The 22,383-nt window shown below is 32.3% G+C and overlaps 1 protein-coding gene across 1 annotated transcript in view; it reads right to left on the bottom strand.

Moving 5' to 3' along the window:
* Nucleotides 1-21,689, bottom strand: part of LOC131850851 (proto-oncogene tyrosine-protein kinase ROS) — a 38,122-nt gene extending 16,433 nt beyond the window's left edge. The window contains exons 1-14 of the mRNA XM_059201225.1: nt 21,323-21,689; nt 18,872-18,931; nt 3,642-3,701; nt 3,451-3,541; nt 3,136-3,356; nt 2,798-3,046; nt 2,572-2,719; nt 2,381-2,500; nt 1,969-2,302; nt 1,673-1,882; nt 1,022-1,423; nt 843-937; nt 589-727; nt 3-204 (exon numbers count right to left, since the gene is read on the bottom strand). Coding sequence (XP_059057208.1) covers nt 3-204; nt 589-727; nt 843-937; nt 1,022-1,423; nt 1,673-1,882; nt 1,969-2,302; nt 2,381-2,500; nt 2,572-2,719; nt 2,798-3,046; nt 3,136-3,356; nt 3,451-3,541; nt 3,642-3,701; nt 18,872-18,931; nt 21,323-21,472 — 2,481 coding nt within the window. The 5' untranslated portion in view covers nt 21,473-21,689. The remainder of the gene's footprint in view (nt 1-2; nt 205-588; nt 728-842; nt 938-1,021; nt 1,424-1,672; nt 1,883-1,968; nt 2,303-2,380; nt 2,501-2,571; nt 2,720-2,797; nt 3,047-3,135; nt 3,357-3,450; nt 3,542-3,641; nt 3,702-18,871; nt 18,932-21,322) is intronic.
* Nucleotides 21,690-22,383: the final 694 nt, after the last annotated feature.

Raw genomic sequence — 22,383 nt, forward strand, 5'->3', positions numbered from 1 at the left:
ACCAGTTGCTGCTTCGGATTCGACCAGTAGATTTTCTTACCCACCCAATCAACAGCTAAACTTCCGACATTGTCCATATTGGACATTAAACCTTTCTCGTGGGATGTTGTATTATACCACATGACAGTTGAAATGTTTGTGACTAGGTACAATTTGTCACGATACCAAGAAATATCAGTTATATAGAAGTTTTTTAAATGGGCTCTGAAAAGAATATAAGGAACAAAAATAGAATAGAAAATTATATATTCGAATATATTTAAAATTAAGTACTTTTGAATAGTCATACTTATTTTTTTAATCTACCGTCAATTCTGAAAGCTATCTCATTACAATAAGAACAAGTAATAAACTTTTAAATAATCGTTGTAACTTTACATTTTTAAGTTTTATTTCATTTATTAGCGTCAAAATATTAGATACACAACCAACTGGTTGAGTAACTAAATAAGAGTAATTGAGACGTTGTGATCAGAGAAGACGGATCCCTACAAGCATTATTTATTCACGAATACGATAGATGATGAAGAAATTATGAATATTTAAACAATTCTTCATGTAATTAAAATTAGTAAATATAATATGTACCTGTGAATTAAAGTTTGCAAATTGTCCCCGGTTAAATCAGTTTGCAAAAGGCCATCTGGTCCAGACCAAAGTAACGTACTATGCAAGGTTGTAGGTGAAGAAGCCAATGTCTTACCAACAAATTCTGATGACCAAGGTCCTTTGAAAGAAAAAAACCATACGAATAATAGTAAGGTTCAACAGTTATTTAATAATATGCAATGTAAAACATATACATACGAGTATATACGGAATATATTGTTTTTAATACATACCCGAACCCGATTTTGTAACAGCAGCCACTCTGATATTATATTCTGTGTCTTGTTCCAGATTTTCAACTACATACATATAATCGTTCAAATTTTTACTGTAAAATAATAAAAAAAACAGGAATAGCAGTATTTCTAAAGATATAAGAGTGTTTTTACAGAAGGTTTTCATTGTTACTTACATATCAATTACATCACGAGTTGTAGCATGAATCAACTGTAGATGAAAGGTCCATTGCTGCCAAGCGCCACTTCCTTGATGACCAAGAAGATGTGGTGGCGACCATGATACCTTTGCACGACTAATACCCATCACACTTTGCACTCCAATCGGTGGATTAACAGGTACCGGAATTGGCTGACAACTTCTAAGGGCCACGAGGACCTCCCTAGTCGCTATTGTTTTCGTGTTTAAGGCCAAAGGAAATTCGTTATGAAAATAACTGTCGCTTTGTGCATGATATTCCTCAGTGAGCATTTCTCTACCATTGGTCCAGTAAAAGAGGCCGCTTGCATATGCAATAGATTGTGTTGCTAAGAACATTGGAGTTTGGGTGTTACTTCGGAAGTCTGTTACTTCACGGCTGGAACAATAACAATTAACATACATTTGAGGTAGGAGAAAGAAAGAGAAAGGTTAAAATAATGTAAATCTAATAATCAAAAAATGTATCGATAATTGATTAGATTAGAGCACGCTGACTTTGAAATGTGTTTATTATCTATTTACCTATTTTTTATATCTTAGGCAAATAAGCAATTAAAACTATTTATACATATAATAAATTTTCAATTACTGTTTATTTTTAGGCATAAGAAAATGGAATACCTACCCATCAAGTGATACAGCTAACACTGTATTTCGTTTAAGATGTGCCACTAAAAGCCTAAAATCAGCGTGGTCCACTGTAAATGCTCCTAAATGCGCATCCCTCACTATTAACTCTGGAGGTGATTCATGACGTACACCGTTAGAGATATTGGCCAAATCTAATCTATAGAGCCCACCACGGTCTCCACCCCTTAGAGCCCAGAATAAGTACCTGAAAGGAATTTACAATAAATGTTTTTAATTGATAAGGTGTAGGTGCGTATATAGATGTGGTAGTTTACTCTATATAATACTTACCCATTATAAGCGTCAACTTCAAAATGAATTGGACGAGAATTGAATCCAGAGTAAGCGATAATTTGGTTCTTTCCATCAAAGTCGCATCGAATAATTTCCCAAATCTTATGAGTTGTGTTGTGCGGATTTAAACCGTCAGCATCATAGTGGACTTCTCCCAGAATATACAAATGTCTATTTAACCAATCCACAGATAAGTCTAGAGGAGTGCACGAAATATTTTCTGGTGTGAAAATAGGGTCGGCAGTACTTTTTTTTGAAAGTGAACTCCGATAAACGTAGCCGTTAGATACAGATGTGAAAAGAGAATCACTGGACATATCTAGGCCAACACCTGGAATGAAAAATACACGTTCAAATCTAAAGTCAATGAATAACTAAAAACGAATAAAATTAATATTAATCAATATACCAGTAATGATGTATTCTGTACTGTATAATTCTATAGGATCCGAAAACATGTCGTTTGCAGGAGCTGCTAAAATATTTTGCTCTCCACCCAAAATTAGTATTGGCTGCTGACTAGGAACGGCTGAAACAGATAACATTATTCAGTAGTATATTATAAATAGGTAATAAAAATGTATACATATATATACATACATTTGGGTAAAGGAGGAGTTGACACTCGAGCAAATGCTCTAGGGCCTTCGCCTGCTACGTTTCGCATCGTCACCGATACTTCATATTCTCGATTTGCCGCTAAATTTTGGAACATGTAAAACAATGTGTTGTTTGAAGCTGGCATGTCCTGTAAAATTATAAAATGTATAAGCATTTCGAAAAAGCTATACATATATGTATATAAAAATATTCATATTATACATACCTCTAAAGCATCATTAGTATTAGGTTGCGTATCAGTTAGGCGAAGAACATAAGATATTAAAGGTCCATTTGGAAACGGTCCCGGCTCCCATGATATAGCAACTCTGCTTGAATCAGGAGCCGCTGCTCTTAATGACGATGGTGGTGAACTTGGCTTGCCACTTTCTAGTGTCAAGATCACCACGGATGGAGCAGAATAAAAGGGTTCACCGGTTCCACCTCTACCAGACAAGAATATTGCAACTCGGAACTGTAAACCATACAAGAAATCCACACGTATATTTAAGAATATTATTTGAATGATAAAAAATTCACGATGTTTTATAGTTGAGAACGTACCCTGTACTTTGTGTAAGGACGTAAATTATTTACATGTATTATGGATCGATCTGAATGACTAGTGTTAGAATAATATTGCCAAGTGCCCGGTAACTCCTCGTATCGCCATTGTACTAGATAGCTTAAATTTCCAGGTGTTGGCGCCTCCCATAGTAATGAGAGTGACGTAGCGGTGAGACTGTCAGCCACCAGAGCGGGTGCAGGCGGTGTACCAATTAATTCTGCAAAATTGTATTTATATAAATATTTTATTATTATTGTTATAATATTCATCTACTTGGAATTGAATTCATACGTAAAGAACAATGTACTTACCTCTCAGTTTTTGAAAGTAGGTATTAAGGGCTTCATTGCAGCCCATTACACAATATAATTCCCGTGAAAAGGATGTTTCCGATGTGACGTTCTGAAATAATAAAAAACTATTTTTTAGTATTATCATAACAAAAAATATTGTACAGAATTTTGTAATATTATGTATAAAAAAGGTACCGTGAATAACTTACGCAAACAGTCTGACATGACTTTTCCAATCCTTCTCGCCAAAGTCCGCATCCCACGCTGCACTAGAAATCAAAATATAATAAAATGTGAGTACTTTCAAATTTATAATATTTGTATACCTATCTTCGTCAAAAACACAGGATAGTACCAGTATTGTTTTTTTCTGCTATTTGTAAAACAATTTTTTTATCAATAGTAAAGGTTATTAATTTCTTGACAAGGTAATTATTTTAAATTGCTAACCAATATTAGTTACCTACCTAATAAAACTATGTAGACAAATGCGATAATAGCTGACAATTTAAAAACAATGTTACGTTAATATATTACAAATATGTTAAAAGAGTAGGGAGGTATTATAATATGTATCTAAGATACTTCTACACGTGAAATCAATTCACTAATACCTAATATAAAGTTAAATTAGAAATTAATATTTAATACAAGTTTTATTTACCAAGACATTTTTTTGGTTTACAGTTCATTTATACGATGATTTCCCGGTACAGATATAGGTATATTCGGTTTAATACAATTGTAATCAATGCGTGAATAAACTTTAACGAGATCATGTCATATTAATTATAATTGACGTAATATCAGATAATCAGAAATTTAAGAATAGTTTTCGACAAATTAAAAGTTAGACAAGGGAGATACGAGTACCTATATCTATTCCAAGTTTACACATTAACTAACAAATAGTGCGGGTTCTCGGATATCAATATATTGTTATTTTTTTAAACAAGCCGGGTGGCAATCGGTATTGCTAATGACAAGTGTCATCGAATAGTAAATAAATGCTAGTTAATAGGTATAAAATTATTTATGTATATATAAATGTGTTCAAACTAAATATAATATGTTTGACTAGTTTATTACTATTATTCAATATTATTTTAAATAGTTGAGGCACAATTTCTAAATTTGGACTTAATTTAAATTATATTTATATATTTCGCTGGGATAGAACCACCAACCAGCCACTGCTAATTAAATTAAACAGACTCTATAGAGGCTAATACCAAATTATCTGCATTCTCTACTACAGGGCATAGTGTTATATGTGGCCAACCTAGTATAGTGATAGAACCTAATAAAACGTTAGGTTCCAAAGAGACCAATTACCAATATTTAAATCATTCAATCTTCTATACCTACCTAATCCTGATACCTAGACAAAATTTCACGTGTTTTGTAATCGGTTCAAAGAAAATAGATCGTGTATGTTTATCTGAAACACGTTTACATGTTCATCATTGTAAACAATAGTAACAACACTTAATCAAGTAGGTAATTTATACAGTAAGAATGTAGTTAAATTATAAATTCACATACAAATTCTTGTAACGGACTTCCACGGTCTGTCGGCGACCTTAACGGTGTAGCTGGCAAGACAAAGGAAGTAGCAGGTGCCTTGATTGCACCCTTTTAAATTATATATTCCAAGTGTGATTATGATATTGTATGGGAACACTTCCATATTTAGGTAGCTTATAAATTGTCAAAACTTTGATAGAATTCTGTTTAAACATCCTTATCTAGAAAGTACATTACACTGTTATTAATGTCTAAGGTACAAATTTATCTACGACGCTAGAGCTACGAGATGTTGGTGTCTCAATTTACATTCCCAAAACGGTTTTATAATTGTATAAAAATTAAATATTTCTGATGGCAGTTACGTATTATAATGATAAAATCAGCGGTTTGCAAAATACTATTCCTACGGCCTAAATATATAGGGATATGTTTAATGGGTATCCACGTTTTATTTAAATGATAAAAACTTTTATTATGAATAAAATGAAACTTATTATATACCTATAGATGTTAAATAAAATATCAGTTACACATTCACAGGCAAATTGTGAATTACGTAATGTTTATATGTAAAATACAAAATAAACTTAAATGTTTTATAGGAAAAAGCTATTTCCTATTATTAATACTAAAACTTCTGGAAAACTTTATTTCCCACAATATTAATAATGTGGTACTGTGACATAACTAAACTATCACTGATAAATTCAATTAGCATCTCAGTGGGCGTTCTTTAATTTAATAATGAAGTTATCAACAGACTGTCAGTGAGCAATTATTCTATTTGGGTTCAAGAATAGATAAAATAGTTAATAACAACAAACTACGAATAGGACCTTCCTAATCATAATGGTATGGTAGATTGATATATTTTTATAAATATTATTTCATATAATACACGCAATTTATAAGGTCCCATCACTCATATATATTCTAGAAAATGAACTATTTTGTGTTGGATAAACTTATAGCTATTTATATAATATTATGTTATCTGTGGCTATTATGAGTTTTTTTATTAGGTTATTTAGGCTGTTGTCAGGTGTTACAGATCTTTAGCAATAGTGACCTTCAGAGATCTATTGTGCTGGCCCTGTTTAATCGAGTTCTACTAACTCCTGTAAAGAATAGTGATTATAAGTCTACTTACTATAGATAAAAATATTTCTTTTTAAATCCATAGAATATGAAATTCTAATAAATACAACATTAATATCTAGATCTAAATAGATGAGTCAACAAATATTTATCTTTTCTTATTGAATATTGCGGACATTGTCTAACTGTGGTCCATTCAATGACGCACAATGCGCAGAACAATTAAAACGGACACGGCTGGATACGAACGAGATCTGTGCGGTTGTTTGGGCCATATGTAATTGGTCGCGCAGGTCGCGCGCCCTGCTCTTGCGCAGTCTCATATACGCGAACTGGGGCACACAAATCAGCGCTTATTATGGCGATCATCCGACAGATCCATTCGGTCATATTCGTATTTTACAAACACTCATCTCCCATTCTTGTATCATTTATGACTCTTGTTTTACGACAGGCAATTATTCTCTTATTGCGAGTGTGTTAATATTCAAATATCTATTTAATTTGTTTCATGAATGTTACAGTATTTCCATTAAATGTGCAATGAATGACGTCAATAATTTTGGAATATTACAGATATTTTTATTTACGAATATATGACTACTATCCCTCTTATTATTTATTGATTGATTACTAGACTTGGACCTCAGAGCAGGTAATTTCAAATCTGGCGTTTAACTTTAAGAGTTTAATTAATTTCAAAAATCCGAAATTGTAATTAGATATTTCGAAGTTACAAATTATTTTCAAGAATTTTATCAGTGCAAATACCTAAATATTTTTTAAATATGTATTTGAAATATAAAATACAAAATACAGTATTTAAAATACAAATTACATACTAGTATGAATAAGTATTGTCACAAACTTAATTTGATAGACGATTAAAATGCAAAATCAAATAATTTGATCATAATTTAAAAAACTGAATAAGATTATTGATTGAAATCAATAACAAGATCAATTAAGTAACTTTGTACAAGTTGCTTGTGTCATGTGTGGTCTGATCTCTGTGTGTCTCTGAGCTTTCTTTGCGCTTTTTCTTGAATCTCTGTAAACATATTATAGACATAGATAATTGAAATATATTAGTATTGGTTATGTTGTTCTTCAGAAGTCCTCGCTAACTCGTCTCTTCCGCCATGGCTGTCACAACACCACGCCCAAACTAGCCCTCAATGTTCAATTTGTAGAAGGTTGGCTGACGGACGAGTTCATTTCGGCGTTGTAACATGTCAATCCATATTAAAGATATTTATTGCCCTGGTAAATTGCTTGGTAATATACAAACCATTTTTATTATTTATTCTGTTCGAACCTACTATATATAAATACGTGTTGTATATGTAAGGTTTTATATAGATTTACAATTGGTTGCACCAAATTTCAAGGTGCATGCATCCAAATTGAAGGGGTTTAGTAATTTAAAGAACAATATCGATATTTGTATGTTATAAGGAGCCTCAAATACTAAATAAATTATGATACAGAAAGAATTAATATTATTGATCGTTATTTAATTAAAGGTACAAGCCACTAATGTGATGAAAGTAATAAAACAAGTAACTAAATTAGTGTCTAATTAGCCAGCATCCTGTCTCGTGCCACAATAATAACAAAACAATAGCTCCCTTTGGAGTTATTAAAATGGTCGCGACGACGCGGGTCGTTGTTGGAGCGATTTCGGAAACGCGCTCGGAAGTCCAATTGGGAGCGCAGGCGCACGCCGGATGCCGGTCGCTGTGAAAGCACTCACGAATAATTTACTTGTTAATTACTGTGTGTTTAACATGATGATTGTGTGATTTCCTTTAGAAATATCATAACCATTACTCATTATATTTCAACATGTTATAAAGAGACAAAGCGAAAATTGTGATTATTTATCCTTGAAAGGTGAGCTTCAAAAAATCTTTTAATATTTCAAGTTATATTGTCATGTAAACTAAGATATAAACACAATGCCGGATTAAGCCAGATAGTTTGGTTTCGGAATAGGTTCTTAAGTTTGGATTTAAAAATTGTGTTCGGGTGTTAGCTCTTGTTAGTAGCCTAATAATATAATGTTAAGATAAATAATTATTTAACAAGGACAAAGTTGAGATAGGCCACTACTTTACTATGGCACTAGTTATATTGTAACAAGTAAATCTTACCTCAGGCTCAGATTTTTATGGAACTACATCCTACATGTCAAGTATAAAGTCACACGAGTGTTGTCAGTAACAGCAGTAAATAAAAAATATACCAAGTAGTAGAAGTGCATCTTTTACACTATTATGGAACTAATGGAATGGAAGCCTAAAGACAGACTCAGTGTTGAAATAATACATTGCATACATGAAGTTATTATGTTTGTACTTATAACACTTTCTAATTTAAAAACAAAATATTGTTTATAATGAAAGCAAATATAAGCTAGGCAACCAATTTAGTTTTCTGCGATTTTAAAGAAGTAATGTAGAATATTATACAGGCACGTAAAAACAAATGACGGGTAAAAGAATGATGAGTAGAATGAAAGTTTATCTATTTAGTGTGAAATTAGCTATAGCTGCATCGGAAGTGGTCTAAAATTTTGGTTCTAGAGTGAGTGACATATAAAATTAAACAGTACACTAATATAAAAATTGTAGCATATACTTATTTAATGAGAGACTAGTAAAGAAAGTGCATAAAGCAAGACAACTTAAGACATGCATATAATAGAGAGGCCTTTCGCACTCGGTTCTCTTTACCTACTATTAATTTAGTTCAATATGACATAAGGAGGATGGAGGACGATAGATGCTCTAATACCTATTCTATTCGACACTCGACTGAATGAGATGTTATCTGGACTGATTTGTTTATTGGCGCCTGTCTATGGAAACACCACGAGTTGCTGATTTTACTAATATCGTTGCTGACCTGAGATAAACTTTACGATAGTGTATTCCATTTATGTCAGAAATAGTTTGTTAATCAGCAAGATTAACACGAGCCCATCAGCCGTTGGTACTATGATATGAAAAACGCATTTCATCAGTCACTATAGTAAGCAATAACAATATACCTAGCTTATTTTATAACATGTCTTGAATTATATGCGTAATGTATGCAAATGCTTATGAAATTGCTTAGATAAACTGAACTACGAGTACAACTTATTCTTAAAAGAGTAGCTATTACCCGCGATTCTGCACAGGTGATTTTGTGTTGAAAACTACAAAAAATATTTCTTAGCGGACTTAAGTTATAAAGCAAACATAATTTCATATATTCAGCTTTTTTGACTTAGTAAATTTGTGTATCGATATTAAATCGGCACGAACAATTTTATAACTGTAGATTAGTTAGATTGTGCTAAAGTAATCCTAAATACGTGAGTAGGTCACGCGCTAGCCCACGCCAACCACTTGTCTCTCCCAATTGAATAATGCTAAGGCGAATTGGGGCCCACCGGCGCGCTTCCCGCCATGTCGCATCACCTCTCTTGTCGAGGGCTCTTTGCTTTCAACACGACACTGCTGGCCTCTACCAGGCTACTATGTTTAGCCTTTTACAGTACATATAGAAATTCTAACAAATATGGGAAATTTTTATATTTGTCATTATTCCATGCATTACGTCTTAAAACCTAAATAATCGTGAAATATCTATACATATAAATATAATTGAAGTGTCTGTTTGTAATATTGAAATAACCGGTGTTTACTACATGCATATGAATATAAATGCGACACATACACCAAAATAACATTGTTTACAATTTCTGTGTCTGTTTGTTCCGGCTAATCGATTTTGACAGGATTTTTTATGGCAGGTAACTGATGTAATTAGGAGTAAGTTAATTTCTTATTTTATTTTAGAAAAATAAAGTTATATTCCACGCGGACGAAGTCGTGGGAATAGCTAGTAATATATACGTTTTGCCATCCAAAACGTATATATTACTAGCTGTTTCCGAAGGACAATGGTTATTTTATATTGTGGTTTAGTGAACTTCGACAAAGTGGCGGGCAGACTCTATAGCTCTTATTTTATTTCTCGAATTAATCTGAGTGAGTTAAATGGGTTGGTATATATAATACTTATTATTACCGTACTTAGATACTCCTAATATATTTTAGATATGTATAACCATAAATATAAAACCCTTCATAAATTATGGCTTTAATATTATTATCAACTAGATGCTCTAAAGTACTCTAAACGAACGTTAAGAGTTCAATAAATGGTCAATAAATCACTCACTTCACAGCGAGTGCACTTGTAGCAATTTCGCTTAACGGATGAATTTGAGGAGATGGTGGGGGGATTGCACAGAGGTTAATGGAAAAAGAAGATGGAGGGGGAGTTACAGGGGACGGGACATGTTGAATGGACTCAGCGCATGCCCAGGCGCAGGCGGGGAACGATAGAGCTAATGAGGAAATAGGAATTAGCGGGCGTCGCCGAGTGCAGTTCTATAGAACGTCTAACAGACAACTTATAAATAATCAGATAAGATAAATCTGAATATTAATGTAATTACAAATTAGAAATCTTATGTAATATTAAAATGGTTTATCTTTTAGGATTAGGCTATGTTCCTGTAAATAAATAAAGACATATTTTTTCAGTTCAATATCACCAGAGGTGATAGATGTATGCGTATAACATAATTAACTTTTTCACGCACACAGACGCTTAAAAGAACAATAAATTAAACCAGGAAATGCTCATAAGGCATTTATAATTCCTTAACAGTGTTCTACACAAGTCTAGGTGCAAGCTGCGTCTACAAGATTAAATCGTCTGTCTCTTAATTAACACCCTTAACGTTAAGTATACATTTAGAATTCCGAAACAGAAATAACTAACTAGCAAATGTGGAGTAAAATTAGCTATTTTGAGAGATATGGATGTTAAATGTATTGTATACTGTTTATAATTGCATTTGTATAAGGCCTTCATTGTTTTTTTTTTTCAAATTAATGCAGGTATGGTACGACTGAAGTAGGTTGTCATAAAATTCAGTTTTGGCTCTATAAGTAGGTTGGTACGTTAGCTGGTTGTTTCAATGTTATCTTGAAGAATATAATATTCTTATCTATCTCTATTACAAGCTTCGAGTCCTTGAAGCCTTTTTGATTTTACCAGATCTTTTGAATTGTGATATCCGACGCCACTCTCTACCTAATCATCTGTATTATAGTTATTTATGTAAGTGCATGTATTGTATTTTCTGTGATATATTCTTGATAGTACATAAGAATGATATTTAAATATTCCATGGAGCAGCAGATCCCGATAACGTTAATTAAAAGGTAAATACTTATAATAAGTTAAATTAATTAAAAAAAATAACGTAATATTTAGATTGCTAAAAACGTAATAACATATTTAAACAAAAATCTGAAAAAGTATTTTTCTTTTTTCATTAATTCATAATTTAAGAGCTACGCTCTTGTCGGTGGAGCTCTTGCCACTTTTCGCGATCTTCCAAATCAATTTTAAGTAAAAGTATATTTTCATATTTTTGGTCATCTTTTAATAAGTACCTACCCAGATTTGTCAGATAACCAAATATATAAATTAAAAAATAATTGTGTTTATATTTTTCTTCATCTCGAATGTTATATTGGTAGAGATGTACTCAAATAAAACAAACATTAACATCGTTGATTAGCTAAAGAAGGGCCGAGTTATCTTCATATCGCGCATATTTCAATTAGCCGTACAATTGATGCGTTAAAAACACACACGCAGACTATAATGACTAAGTGAAGAAAGTTCTCGTGTGAAAGCTCAAGAAAATATTTTTACAGATAACAATTTTGGTATACGTGGTAAAACAGAATCAAATTAAATGAGACCTGGTTATGGTATCGTGTTGTTACCACGTTCAAAGTTCAACATTTACTATAATGATGCAGAGAATATTTATGAGTGCACCTGACGGACAGTGTTTGGTTTCATTACTATTTCTCTTTATGCTATACAATGTTTTGATGGTTTTGCTCTACTGGCTTGATGAATAAATTAAATACCATTGAATATTTAATTATATTCCCACAGTGCCCCGTAACGGTTAGTTTTAATTAAATACCTTACCAAATTATTAATATTTATTAAAAGGTAAATACGTTTTTAAATATAGTAACCTGAACTTGTGGGACAAATATATATTCTAACTGCAGCACCTAACTGATATCCTGGGTGAAGTCTTTAAACATCATATGCCTATTTCACGAAAACTTCATGTCTGCGAGACATGCATCGTATAATATCAGTAATACCTTTAATACTTTTAAAATTGAAGAATCTGATTGATGATCGCCACTTGTAATGCCATTGCGAATATAATGTTGCCTGTCATGATTTTCAATGCTTACTTCTATGTTCGAAAATGTTTTAACTCTCTATTTTGATTATAATAAAGTTTCACACACAATTACTTAAGATATTAAAGAATTCTACTTGTAAATAAACTTACAAGTAGTAGTATAGTAATAATAATTCGGCTTGTTTCAACAAACCGGAGAACTTCTTTGTGCTTACTGGCTTTATTTGTATCTAGTTGAAAGAGAGAACGCTATCATGCACCTAATACTAAAGCTACAGTAGTAATTAATAACTATTTTGAGTGATCATATCTTATTAACTTGTGCATTAAAATACATACAGTATATATAGAGGAGATACTCTTACCTAAACATAGTTTACTGACTAGGTTTATTTTTAAGTTCACAAAAATATAACTTTTATATATATATATATATATATTTCGTGATTATTTCACACATAAATTATGATACCATTTAGCTCACTTCCGATATACTATGTGATTATTCATTTCCGATTACGCAGCGAAGCGCAAACAGGGGATTGAATACCTTTACACAAGTTCAATAAACGGTAACTGTGGACAATTAACCTTTTGCGTGCTACAAAATTATTTCCTCATTTTAAACTTTTAATGTGAAGTGTTTAAATTTTTTAATTTAATTGGTGTAAACTATTGCAATTTAGTACAATTTTATGAATGCTTATTAGCGCAGCACTTAGCCCTTTAGGTTGAATCTTTAGATTATTCTATTCTATGTAATCAAAGCTTGCTTATCTTTTTACTTATTATCGATTGGGTCCGGGATTATTTGTCTTAATATAAGTAAGTATAATAAGCGAGCATTCTTATTAACGTAATGGCAGAGCAGTCCATAGAACTGCCTGTTTAAGTAGGTACATATTATTCTTTCTTTTAAACCTAGACTTAGACCAAGCTAGACTTTGTACAAATTCATCTGCGTCGCCATTTTTGTTTATAAATTGTGTTTTGAATTAAACTGGATATATGGCAGAAAATGAAATTAAAGGCTACGGACGTATAAAACATAATTAGTAGTGATAACCAAAATCCTTAAGGTAGAGAAATTAACCATATTTTTATAGATTTTTTACATAATTCTGGGAATAATACACCAGGCACCACCAAAATAAGTGTGAATAATTCACAATAAATTATAACTAAAATATTGATGTTTATTTATATTTTTCCTGGACAATTCATTCTTATTATTTGGAGTATGGCGAAACGGATGTGGACAAACATTTTCGTATCCTCTCGCCTCTTTATTTACTAGTGGGTCTATAAAATGATGGAGTGAAATGAATGAACTCTAAAATAGAACTGAGGGGAGCAGGCTGGCAACTAGCAGCTTCCTTCCTGCGTCCATCCGGCCGCTGAGTCTCACACGACCCCGCGCCCCATGCACCCATACAGCCAACGCGATGGTGGATGACCACCACGAGTTTTACATGACATATATATTGTCTAATGTAATGTGTTGGATATTTTTTTATGTAGATCACTGAAACAGTAAACAAGCTGAGCGTCCACTTATGGGAAGATGTATAATGCTTCGTCGCCTGTACAAAACGGCAGCGTGGACATGACGTCGTTATGTCAAGGCTAGGGGCCTTGCCAATCCTGAGAACTATAATTGTTATATCGTGTCCTATTTGTACGTTGTATTACAGTATTATTATTTGTTATGTGGCGAGTTCACCGACATGACCAGATTTAATGACCAAAAAAGAAAGTAGCGTATAAATGCAGCAAATTTCATGACTATGTTGGGCCTGGATAAACTAACCGGTAGATACAATTACTAAATTACTTACACATTAGTGAAAGTGAAAAATATATTTAAGGTAAACAAGTGTAATCCATCATAACTACTTATTTAAAAGAACCCAGGTGGGTTCTTTTCCAAGTCAGTACAACAATATTATTATGATAACTTAATTCCAGTACCTTTCCATATATGAATACCAAATATAGACGGAAGAAAAACGAAGATGAAAGGAATTTGATCTACTTTCTCTCCTTGTCCATTATACAATTTGGATATGTTTGTTAACTGTTAAGTAACAGTTTAGCTGGAACTTTGTAGAATGTAAACAAGTTTATGGGAATAACTATTAGACACGTTTGGATGTATGCACCAAACAACCAGTGCATCGGCGGCCTGAGTGGCCGACGCAAGATGTGTCTGCTGCACCTTTGCGGCTCGATGAGTGATGTTACCAGAGTGTAAAGTAAATTCGATTTCAGTAAGTAGTAAAATATCTGTACCACACTGTGCCGACAGTGTGAATTCTGGTAGTAAGTAAAGTACCTCATGTGTTAATCGAGGATATGTTCTTACTGTGTATTCGTTGACATCCAAATCTGTCCAGTCTTTTAGAAAAAATATTTTACATATATAATAGACAATAGTAGGATTATCAATTACATTTTATATATTAAATGAATATTTTAATGTTAAAACACTTAGTTATTTTAATGTAATTTTTTATGAATTTATTGGATAATTTTAAATTAAATTATTATCATGAGCGGTAAAATTCAATGTCTTTTGAATAGTAGGTACCTATCATTATTCATTTAATACTGAAACCTGTATAAGAGACAGACGCTTGTCTAGTTACTTACTGTTCTAAAACAACTTATAACATTATTTTTTGCACCGATAACCATTCTGTCTGTGATGGGTCATAAACTTTGACCTGGTAGATATAGGTTAGTTTACATAAAAATGTTTTAAATTGTAATGACCGATTAAAATTTTATCACTTCTCTATATAGTGTGATGTAAGCTGTAAAGATATGTATAACGATAAGTACATAATTCAATTAATCATAGCTTATTAAATAAAAGTAAACAAAATTGCAGTGAAATTTTACTTACCTACCACACTACGCAGATAAAGTAGCGAGTGGGTGGCTACTTGTGATTATATTAAATGGAAAATAATGACAAGTTTTTATTACACGTCGAATTAAATTGCAATAATTTCTACAAGAAGTGAGTAATACATCACACTAAGTAATAATAAATGGAAACAAGTCAATTGACTTTTGCTCAGAAGAGGGTTGTGCCCTTCGCCCGCCGTCTCTCCACTTGAGTTTTTTTGCAGTCTGCAGTTGCATAGTAGGGGCGTAAATTGGACTAAAGTGATAATTTTGACATAAAACAGAAGTAACGGCTGTAACCGTAATGTTTGAAGAGAACAGTACGTTTTATGTCAGTTTTTGTAAACCCGAATGACAAATGTAACATTCTCCATACACAAGTATCTACTGTTTGTAAAACAATTTAGTAGATACTGTTACACCGAATAGTAATGACGTGGTAAGAATATTATTATATTGCATTTAATATATAGATATTTTTTACCTGTTCTTATGGTGTAATTCTGTCCAAGGGACATACTTTTTAATATTTTTTAGTTCTAAGTAGATTTTGTACAAGTCGTACCAACTGTAATAGTTAAAAGGGTCAAAGACATTTATTATATTACACAGCTACGCTCAGATTTGAGGTATGAACAGAAAAGAAGATGTGGTATGTCGGAGATGTAAAATTTTTTTACTATTTAATTAACTAAATGTGACGTTAACAAAACTTCAGGTGTTTATAGTCTACAGTAAGAGTTTCCCAACAGATGCGCCGTAGGCTTGTTTGTCACTATCGTAGTATAAAAAGAAACAAACTAGTAACATGCGGCATATTTTGGAAGAACGTTCAACCTAAATTTAAATCGTATGTGCTATTTAATGGTGCAGACGTATAATGTACTCAATGCATATTATGCAGATTAATCAACAACTCAGTTACGGGAATAGAGCGTAGTTTCCACTAGTTTCCAGAGTATTAGTAATGTCAGAAATTCTTGTCCTCGCTAGGCAACAAGTCCACAAACTTATTATTTTATTACGTGTATTTTTAATTTAATTATATTATTAAAGTAATCTTAATGTACACTTTATCGAATATTTTAAAATTGTTTTTATTAAGTGCTGTATTATCACATTACGGGTCACAGGTGAATCTGTGCAATTTAGTTATCACTTATACGATAAATATAAAGCATCAGGTACGCAAGTAATAATTATTTTTATAACGTAATTCGATTACCCTGAAGAACCTCTAAAGATATGTAATCGGTATATACAAAAATAAGATTGTTATGTAGGTACAAGATGTATGTAAATACGTAGCATTTTTATTTCAACAATGTATTTTAGGTATATAATATCTGAAAATGTATTGAATATCTTGCATTGAATCTCTCTAATGCGTTACCGATAATGAACTAAAATATTATAACCATTCCTGAGGATTTTTTCTATTTCTAACTATATATGCCTTTTGACAGAAACGTTACGTTGCCTAATTATAACGTTATAGCAAACATGGAACTTAGCTAAAATAAGAAAATTCTAAGGTATAATCTAGACTCATAGCGCTATAATTACTCTACCTTCCTTATACACAATGATCTAGCTATAACAACAACAATGCTGACTTTTTTTATGGATAACGACGAAGAAGGATGTAAAATCGACCTGTCAATACTAAAGATGTTTATAGATACTATTTATACTAAATACATTATTTATTTTCTTAATAAAGATATCATTGACCGCAGTGTAGGTTTGGATGATATTTTCTCGATTGGAAAGTCGGTACTCAGAATATTCAAAATAAGGAAATATTGCATGAGTAACAGACAAAAATAGAATATCAAAAAAATTTACGGAGAACCAAGTTTTCAGTTGCAGAAGTTAAACAGTCCGTATATAATACAGGATTTAGTAACTAACCTGTAGGTAGTACATATGTCTTATTTATAATACTGTTAGATAACAATACATATTGTCAGACTTACAGGTATGTGTAAATATGTTTTATTAAAAAAATTATATTATATATAATAATATAATTTTTTTAATAAAACATCATCATCATCATCATTCGTCGCCACAAAATGTGTATGGACGGTATGTCTATCGATTGTAAAAGGAATCTGCGATATCCACAATAAAATAAAGTTTAAGGTTGCATACGTATAAAAAATGTAGTGTAATTTAAGAACTTCCTTTTCAGAATCAATTGATAAAAAATAGGTAAAAGTTTCATGATATTCGTGTATCTATAACGGAAATGTAATGTTATTTTTGTGTTAGCCAATAGTCAATAAAATTCATGTAAAATCTACTATCGTTCCAACTTAGTTGGTACTTACATAGGTAGTATAAAAAACATGAGTACGAGCAATATATTCTGTTTTGTTTTACATAATAATAAAATTATAACATTGTAATTGGGTTACATAAATTATACCTACAATTTGGAGTTCTTACGCAAATATGTATAGTAAACATACTGATTATTTATCTATCAACAACTTATAAAATAATATAGGCCGGCTCTCAGTTTTGTTCTGTATTTTTTCACTTACTCTACGTAAGTGAAAAAATACAGAACATAACTGAATACAACACAAAAATAGTATAAGTAGTGCTTACGGTAGTACCTGAGAGTATCAAGATTTAAAAGTTTACTACCCCGACTTACGCTTAAAGGTCATGATTACAAAACTGGTCACCACAAAAAACTTTGTGTCATTTTATTTATGTGTCTTTATATGTCTGACTCTCCAGTGATGGAAACACCAGCAATAAACCAAACTTATCCAAGACCCTGCTATTTACTACTTTAAATTCAAATGTACCAAGCGAAATTAACGAAAACTAGCTTACGTAACAATAATAAACTAATTTTACCTAAATGTCGTTTGGCTGAAGTTAGTAATTCGTTTTATGGCAATTGCGTAAGGTTTTACAATAAAATACCAGAGTCTGTTATAAATCTGCCAGAAAAAAGATTTAAATGTCAAATAAAACAGTTCCTTTGCAAAAAAGCTTACTATAAAATTGAAGAATTCGTTAACGATAATAATGTTTTTATAGAAAAACTTTAAATCCATAGCACTGACAATATTATCTGATTACACTAATAATGAGTGCGTAGCGTTTGTTTTTTTTTCTTGTTGATTGTTTGTTGTTATGTTGTTTGTTATGTTGATTATCGCATGCCTCTTACTTGTTATACTGTAATTATTTATATAAAAAAAAAATCTATTAAAAAGAGCAACACAGAAGTTTCTTGCTCATTCTTCTTGTGATGAATCTGCATTTCGAATGAGTGGTAGAATCAAAATATGACTATTTAAAAGTGCTTGTAATGAGTTTATTTGAATAAAGATTATTTCTATTTATTTCTATTTCGAAATGTGAGGCATATCAAGTGTTGCGTTCATCACGTCGATCGTCAATAATGTTTCTGACAGTCCCATTTGGGATCCCCTCTAATAATCGTGACGTTATTTAGGTAGGTTAATGAAGTGTCCAATTATATACACACATAATGAATATTAAAGAGAACTTTCCTCTCATAAATGTGTTTTGTGAAATATCGATAGTATGTCCACTAACCTGTTGTACACTACAATTAGAACCACAGCTAACATCGAAGTGACCATCTCCGGTACGATTCTGTAAAGAAAAAAAAAATTCAAATCTCTAATAACTCGAATGCAGAATTTTTTTATAGTCGTGGACAGAGGATGTAATGTTCACCGGAGCCCTGATAACATCCGGTGTGGCAGCGCGTGCGCATCGAAGCGACACCAATCACGGGATGGTTCTCTACCTGCATTCATAGAATCCAATTGAACCGTCGTCGGCGTCGACATGGTCGATCTAATTAATGTAACGTATAATATTGTCCTCTTTTTTTATTACCTAGTAAGAAATGTGTATGTAAGATATCTCCTATTATTTCATGTCTAATCAGTAGGTAAATATGAATCAATTAAAATAGTCGAATTATTAACCTACAGCAAAACTCAAAAATCCAATGAAAATGTAATAAGACGGAAAACAAAATCGTTATTTATATGTTTTATAATAAAAAAACGTTCCTCTTATATTTACCTACCTCCAGTAACCTTAGGCAAATGGATACATAGAGAGGGTATATATATATTTATGGGATTATATAGATGTACATACATTTTGAGTAACAATACCTACGACGTTAAATTCATTATAATGAATACCGACAATTGAATTGACTACTATTAGATCTCTCAGGCCTTTAAATGGCAATAGGTCGTTGTTATATTTAGTATATATACTTATGTATTTAGTATATAACTTTTGAAAAATGGTACTTAAACTTCAAAATCTATGATGATGATGTTCAATGTATCTTTGTAAATTTGTTGTACTTTTTGCGCAGTTTTGTTGTTTTGTAACCGTGTGACCGGACCCACTCCAGCCGCATCGCAGAGGCTTCCATACTGAAATCTGATACATTGTGGTTTCGCTTTTTGATGTTTTATATCTTAAGCCCTATAATGTTGATTGATTTACAATGGGAAATGGTTCCAATATTTTATAAAAATATAAAACCGTGTGTGGCGATGGCATCATATCACCATTTTGGACAATTACATTCGAATATTCTATTCTCAATGTGATTATGGATTTGATACTAAATCGAAAATATTTAGTAAAATATTATTAACTGGGTCAGACAGTTTTAACACCCTCATGCTCGTATATGACATTTTATTTAACTTCATAAATATTACAACTATTGTTTGACTTTACACAAGCTGAAGGATCAGTCAATAAGTTTGATTATGATCACATAACACTTATTTTGCTATTGTCTCTGAATCTGTTATAAATAAAATTACAGGCGACTCTACAACTCTCGCAAATAAAAAACGTTATTATTGTATTATAAAAATTTATGATCCATTCCTATATAAGATATGTGAGCCATATATAAGACATATATAAAATTGTGGTAACCACCAGAATTTTATGCTTATGACTCTTTCCGAGGATGTCACGCAAAGCTCTAGTATAAGCGTAATTCTAATAAGTTTGGTCACTTTACAAAGTTTTTTGTATTCATTTTATTTGTATAAGTTGCAAGTTGATCATAAAATAAACGATGTTTAGGGTAAAAAACAATAATCGGAACTGTGCAATCTTTTCACCTGGACTGAAACATGTCTTATTTTTGGCTAATTGTCCTAGAATTAAGGATCAAGGCCAAAATTGGAGTGCTTCGTCACTAGCCGGGTGTATTGTAGGGACTATGGACTATATTTAGCATGACTGCGTTGATTACGGTAGTTCGCTAATTGCTGACAATTGCTTAGATGTGCGTTGAACCTGCTGGTGCCGCAAATAAATAAACCACGATCATCCTCGTTCGCTTACGTTCAATAACCCAACGATAACTTTTTTATCAACATGGAAAATAATAACATTACTTTGCCTGTATAAAGTGCTACACGGTACCTAAATAACGGCACGTTACAGATAAAAGAATACTTAGCCATGAAAAAAACTGTTGTACCTATTTATCACAACATACAAATATTGTAAAATAAATACATAAAATTTCGTGTAGTTCCTGCGTTCACTAACTTTGAAGAAAAATAGCAAAAACAGATCCTATCACTCATAAGAGTTTTACCGCATTATGCTTTCTACACATTTTTAATGTTAACTTTATTTTGTTAGTTGCAAGGGACTATTTAGGCAAGTCTGCGTAAGACTCTACGTTTGAGTGACAATTTATCTTAGTATTATTGCTAATGTAGCAAGATTAGCTACGTAGGAAATGAAAACCTAGTCATAATACAAAAAGAACAGTACACGAACTAATACGATACCTACTGACAATATTGTGAGGTAGAAAAGAATATATAATGATACGACGAAGTGACGGTTACTACTAAGACATACACAATATTAGATCAGTAGATACGTTATATTTTGTAATAGTCAATATCAGAAATTGAAGACAGTAGATATATTACGTGTTGTCTGTGTTGTTTATTGCATATTTGCACAACAAACCTGGAATGGACATTTTTCATTGCATCGAGCCACGGCTTCCGCTCCGAATTTCTCGGTGATGGAACTGTAATCGCAGCCAATTGGCCGAGCGGACAAAGCCAATCCGAGCAGCGACAACACTACCCATTTGTGCCAATTCAGCTCGCTCATTGTGCCCACCGACCACCGCCGTCGTGTCCACTGGCTACCGTCATCCGTATAAACCACACACGTCCATATTTAAATGTAATATCACAACATCAGTCTTAAACTCGTGAGATCACAATCCAAGCTATTCAGCTAGCAAATCGTAATTACCGATGAGGTACGAAATTCGGTTACCGGCATAACGATCGTTTAAGAGCACGTTAGTGTGCGCGTACGCAGCGAAAGCTACTTGTTGACTGAATCGCGCGCATCCGCCCTCGGCCGCAACGGCGCACGAGCTACGAGAACGAGGACGCTACGGTTGGGCGCTACAGCTATTATGCCTCTACCTGCCCAATCGTCCATCATCAGTCAGGAGTCACTTGTTACCTAGGTGCACTATGTAACCGTTGTAATCTGTACAAAAATAAAGTGTTTAGGGAGGTTAAGTCATACTTTCAGAATAGTCCCCTAATACGGGTTACTATTCGTTTGGTATTTTTAGATGAGAAGAAGAAGAATACATCCAAATTTCATAACACAAAAGACAAATAAATTTACCCACTTATAGTGAATATAATAATAACAATAACCCTGGACGCACAGCGCTATTTTGTATCAATCTAAGCAATGTTATAACTACTAGATATGGAAATACTTAAAGACATTTTCTAGATTATTTTCTAAAGAATTTTCTAATCAATGTTCGATTTTCGGTAAGGTAGAAGAAGAAATATGTCAAAGTTGCCGATAAATTCGTAACACTACGATTTTATCGGTATACTGAAATGAGTTGTCTGATTTCTAATTAAGTTATATACTTTTATATATGACCTACCTACAAAGACATAAATTTATTGAAATAACATAAGTTATACTGGTAGAGTCAGTATTTGTATAGTGTAGTAGAGCCCATTAAATTAGGATTTTAAATA

The sequence above is a fragment of the Achroia grisella genome, unplaced genomic scaffold (genome assembly GCF_030625045.1).
Source record: "Achroia grisella isolate CSIRO2021 unplaced genomic scaffold, CSIRO_AGI_Agris_v1 utg780, whole genome shotgun sequence".
In the NCBI taxonomy this organism is placed as follows: Eukaryota; Metazoa; Arthropoda; class Insecta; order Lepidoptera; family Pyralidae; genus Achroia; species Achroia grisella.